Consider the following 5,597-nt stretch of genomic DNA (forward strand, 5'->3'; position numbering starts at 1 on the left):
AGCTGTAAAAGTTCTTCAATTAATGGCTTTAGATACACATCAATTGCGTTGCCAGGTTGCTTAGGGCCTTGGATGATAATTGGCATCATAATGAACTTTCGCTTCATGCACATCCAAGGAGGAAGGTTATACATACATAGAGTCACGGGCCAGGTGCTGTTATTGCTGCTCTGCTCCCCGAAAGGATTAATGTCATCCGCGCTTAAAGCAAACCATATGTTCCTGGGTCACTTGCAAACTGAGCCCAGTACTTTCTCTCAATTTTTCTCCACTGCGACCCGTCAACGGGTGCTCTCAACTTCCCGTCTTTCTTACGGTCCTCACTGTGCCATCGCATTAACTTGGCATGCTCTTTATTTCTGAACAGTCGTTTCAACCGTGGTATTATAGGAGCATACCACATCACCTTCGCAGGAACCCTCTTCCTGCGGGGCTCGCCCTCAACATCACCAGGGTCATCTCGTCTGATCTTATATCGCAATGCACCGCATACCGGGCATGCGTTCAAATCCTTGTACGCACCGTGGTAGAGGATGCAGTCATTAGGGAATGCATGTATCTTCTCCACCTCCAATCCTAGAGGGCATACGACCTTCTTTGCTGCGTACGTACTGTCAGGCAATTCGTTATCCTTTGGAAGCTTCCTCTTCAATATTTTCAGTAGCTTCTCAAATCCTTTGTCAGGCACAACATTCTCTGCCTTCCACTGCAGCAATTTCAGTACGGTACCGAGCTTTTGTTTTGGTTACAGACACGAACCAGGACCAATGAGCCTCTCTGCTGGCCCACAACCTTTAGTCCCGGTTAGTGATTGAAATATTTTTTATCAAATGAGTGAAATATGTGTTCTAAAATTAGTGACATTAATTTTTACAAATGAGTGAAATTAGTTCGTCGTAAATGAGTGAAATACAATTTTGAAATTAGCGAAACAGTCAAAAAAACACTTGTATGAAATAGCGAAACAATCTTATGTTTTATGAAAGTGATTCAAAGGATAATTGAAATATATAAAATAAAAAGTAGTTCAAACATAGCCAAGATTGATCTTGTTCTAAAGGTCTTGTGAACAGGATTTCAAATATATAAAAAGTTTCAAAAATGGACATTTTGTTTGAAATATAACAATCATTTAAAATACTATAAGAGTGAAATAAAATGCATGTCATCTATGTGGGGAGAGAGAATCATTCATGCATCGGTCTCTTCATTTCAACTTTCTCTCTCTTTCCTGACAAAGGTCCATGGCATCGGAATAGCTGCACACACGACCTTTTATGCACGACAGGTGGACGATGATAGAATCTGACGTTGCTTAGGTACGGAGGGATTCAATCCAACGATTATTAGCCCGTGTCGTCCATGCATCGTCCGCGAAAGCATCGGCTGTGTAGCATTGCTCCCATGGCATGCTTGTACTTTGGTACGATGTGTCAGTGCATGTCAGCTGTATTTACCAGGTATAGGAGAGAGATAATAGATTTACAAGTTTGTATGCGTACAACACAGATCTTGATAAAATTGATTGACGATGGATTGCCAACCGGTAGCTACCGGCTCTGTTAAATTTACTTATCATTCGGTTGTCCCGCGCGTTCACAACGGCCGGATGTTGCCTTCTAGTATGAGCGTATAATTGCACCTGAACAGATGATACCGTATTTGACTCGAAAATCAATCCTGTGTCCGAGTCCGACTACAGCTCCCTTTCTTGTCCGAGCGCAGCTCGGCACCCTCCTTTTATATACGCCTCTGCACCGCTTATAGCAAACACAATTACAACAAGAGATCTCTAATCTAACAACAACAAGCGATCGAGATCTAGATATGCACCGTGGACGCATCGCCGTGAACCCGGCCGCCGGCACGTTCGCCATGTTTCCGCCGCCGCCGCAGCGCTTCAAGTTCAATCACATGTTTCCCGTGCAGGTGGTGCAGCCCCCGCCGTTTGCCTACCACGCTGCTCCCCTGCCGCCGGTACAGCCGGAGCTGCCGGTCCAGGTGCGCCCTGTGTGGGGGGGGGGGGGGGGGGGGGGGGGGGGGAACTTCAACGAAGAGTGGGGCTACCTCCAGAGCTTCGCCGCGTGCGCCCGCTACATCGCTGTCGACGTGCACTACCCTGGACTCGTCCACGCCGCCGACCAGGACCTCAGCAGCCTGCCGGTGGAGCACCGCTACGCGCTCATGAAGGCCAACGTGGACGGCCTCAAGCCGCTCCAGGTCGGCATCGCCGTCTGCGACCACCAGGGCCAGCAGGTCGCCTGGGAGTTCAACCTCCGCGACTTCTGCCGCCTCGCCGACCCGCACGACGCCGAGGCCCTCGACTACCTCGCCCGCCGCGGCCTCGACCTCGACACGCTCCGCAACCACGGCGTCGACGCCTACATGCTTGGCGCGCTGCTCATGGGTTCCGGCCTCATCGGCGCCGGACACGGGCGGCCGCTGTCGTGGATCACCCACGCCGGCGCCTACGACGTGGCGTACCTTCTCAAGATTGTCACGGGCGGCGCCCCGCTGCCGCACGACGTGGCCGGGTTCCTCGGCGCCATGCGGTACTACCTCGGCCAGCACGTCTACGACGTCGCCACGATGGCGGCCAACTGCACGGGCATGCCGGTGGGGCTGGACCACATCGCCACTAACCTGCGCATCCATCCGCCGTGGGGGAGCCCTCGCCTCGCAGGCGCCGCCGGCGTGCGCGCGCTTCTGGCCTTAAGGATTTTGAAGGACGGGCGGTTCGGTGGCAACGTGGAGAGGTTCCGAGGCCTGCTTCAGGGCCTGCAGCATTAGTTCTTCCACGGTCGATCACAATCACACACGAGCAACGTCCTTGGTCAAGAATTCGAATGTGCAACGGACTCATGCTGCCCGCCGGTTATTCAGAAGATTGTTATTACTGCTACAGTTTTATATACTTGTCAAGCGCTTGTTTTTCTCATCAAAACTTCCAGTCAAGGTTCTAGTGATGCGTGATGTATTTTGTCGTAATAATTCGCAATACTTACTTGGGTAGTATGTATGTATAAACAGCCGTCAACCGTGTACCTTCTACACAAATACAAGCACTGTATTCTATTGTGTATTTGTGTCTGTATTTTCTTAGTGCATCTCCAACATCGGATATAGTATTTGTCTGTGGACGTGTCTATGAAAAGTGATACGAAAAGCCGGCCATCCAATGCTTACCATAAACCTTCGTCCGTAATACAAAATTCAGACATAATTCATGCGAAGATGACATAACTCATGCAAACGGACATAAATTTGATATATTTCATATAAACCGAATGATATTTCGTCCGTTCAACTAAAACGGTAAAACCTAAAATAATTTGTAGTGGACGGAGACCTCGTACGTTTGGGCGGCGGCACCTCCACTTGCGAAAGGGCACGGGACCCGGCAGCCCCCGCCTGACCGCCACCTGGTGCTCGCCAAGAAGCCGCTCCGCTTCCTCCTGTGTCATGCAGAGGGCCACCGCCAACGCCGACCCTAGCCAGGGAGCCCTGCCCTTGCCCCTGACGGTAGCGACGGAGGTGTCCCCAATCTTGACGAGTTCCCCATTGAAGCGACACAGTCGCTGCACGGACGTCTCTGTGGTGGTCATGGACAGGTCACGGGTCCAGGCCTCTGCGAGGTTGGGGCCCATACATTTTAAAATGTAAAACCGTGAACTTGAAAAATGTGAATGCAATGTAAAAAATATTAGCATAGTAATAAAACATGTTGATATCACTAAAAAATGTATATAACACTTAAAAAGTGTTCGTTTCAAAAAGATGTACGTGAAATATTTTATAGTGTAAAAAATATGTTTGTGTACTTGAAAAAATATTTCATACCATTCAATAAAGGTATGTTATATTTTAAAAATATTCCCACATTTCAAATGATGCCTGTAACATCTTAAAAATGATCGAGTAGTTTGAAAAATGTTCCTTATCATTAAAAAAATGTATCACCGTGTATCTAAAAATGCTCAACACTTATTCAAAAAATGTTGAAAAAGATATATTAAAAAAATGATCGAGTAGTTTAAAAAATGGTACCTATCATTCAAATTTTTTATCACCGTGTATCTGAAAAATGCTCAACACATATTCAGAAAATATTGAAAAAGATGCAGGTAAAAAAATATTAATCATATAATTGAAAAATGTTCAATGTGCATTAAAATAATATTTCCGATGTACACAAAAATGTACAACTTGTGTTGCATAAAGTAGACATGTACTGAAAATATAAAAGGAAAGAAAAGAAGAAGAAACCAAAGAAAATTAAAGAAAAGCTGATAGAAACAAAAAAGAAGGAGAAGAAACACGGAAGGTTCTCGAACCGCCCCAAACCGTTGCATAGAACCTTCCTAAACCTGCTACACGATCTACTGTGTTGGGCCGACACATTTAGTGGATCGCCAATGGCGAGACCGAAGGATTTCTGGCAATAGGCGAGAAATAGCTATTGGCTCCACAGCATGGGCTCCATCGTCAACCAGGTGCGGAGGCCCCACAACATGGGCTCCATCGTCAAGTTCTCCTTCTTACTCATCTTCTAGGCCACCTTCATCGCCGTTGTGTGCACGGTCTTGTGCTGCTTCATCTTCTCGCAGTCGGCGGTGCGTCGGTGCCTGGCCTGCGCCCTTGGGGCTCTCCGTGACGCGGGCCGGTTTCTCTGCCTTCCGTGCCGGTGCGCGCGCGCCGGGCTACGACGCGGAAGCCACCGGTGCATGGCGACGCGCGGGTGGTGTCGTGGAATTGTCATGGCAGATGTCCTAGTGAAAGGACTTAGTCGTGGAGCCATCGCAACTAGGAAGCTTAAAGGGGTTAATCGGGACAAAGGACACGAGAGGTTTATACTGGTTCGGCCCCTTGCAGTGAAGGTAAAGCCTAGTAAAGTTGTCGTGGTATTGCTAGGTTTCGATGACCAAGGAGCGAAATACGCTAGCTTGGCTCTCGGTCTGTTGTTTTTCTTTTTCTAAGCCGCCGCCGGGTCGTCCCCTTATATACACGGGTTGACGCCTGGCGGCCTACAGAGTCCCGACCGGCTCATATAACGTGTCTGGCTCGGTGACTTCTTTTACATGCCTTACTTTATAAGTCTTACTCATACATGGCGGCTTACAATTATGGGCTTTAAGCCGCCTCTGGGCTTGGGCCTGCTACAAGTCTTATAATGAACCGTCGCCTTGTATACTCGTCGGGCTTCTTTGAGTAACCCGCCATTAAGATTGACCCGGCCCCTCTTGGGCGGGTCATACCTGGTAGTTATATCCCCAACATTAGGCCCCAGCTTGATTTAAACTTTATTCTTGTCAATCTCTAACACTTAGACGAAATCCGTATTCCGCTGTTTGTAGAAACTCTGTAACCCGCCATGACGTCATCTTCAAAAAATTTGGAAATCTGCCTTGACGTCATCTTTAACGGATCCTTATGTTTAAATGTTTTCCGAGAATTGAGGCGTCCATTTAGCTGGATAATCATTACTTTGGTCTTCCTCGATTTTTGCACCTGCCCGTTCACCTATCTCCTTATAAATAGGCATGGCCGGTCCTTCTTCTTTCTTCTTCTTCCTTCTCTCGCCACCTCTCTGCCTCTCG

General features: G+C 48.0%; 1 protein-coding gene across 1 annotated transcript; it reads left to right on the forward strand.

The window, feature by feature from the left end:
- The first annotated feature begins 1,827 nt into the window (after positions 1 to 1,827).
- LOC123057095 (probable CCR4-associated factor 1 homolog 11) lies at positions 1,828 to 2,790 on the forward strand. The gene has a single exon (XM_044480243.1). It carries the CDS (start codon positions 1,828 to 1,830, stop codon positions 2,788 to 2,790), a length of 963 nt encoding a protein of 320 aa, XP_044336178.1.
- The last annotated feature ends 2,807 nt before the right edge of the window (positions 2,791 to 5,597 follow it).

This window comes from Triticum aestivum, chromosome 3A (assembly GCF_018294505.1).
Source record: "Triticum aestivum cultivar Chinese Spring chromosome 3A, IWGSC CS RefSeq v2.1, whole genome shotgun sequence".
NCBI classification, from domain to species: domain Eukaryota; kingdom Viridiplantae; phylum Streptophyta; class Magnoliopsida; order Poales; family Poaceae; genus Triticum; species Triticum aestivum.

What these genes read in the sequence shown, in the direction of transcription:
- LOC123057095 (XM_044480243.1), top strand. Translation starts at nt 1,828, where the DNA reads ATGCACCGTGGACGCATCGCCGTGAACCCGGCCGCCGGCACGTTCGCC.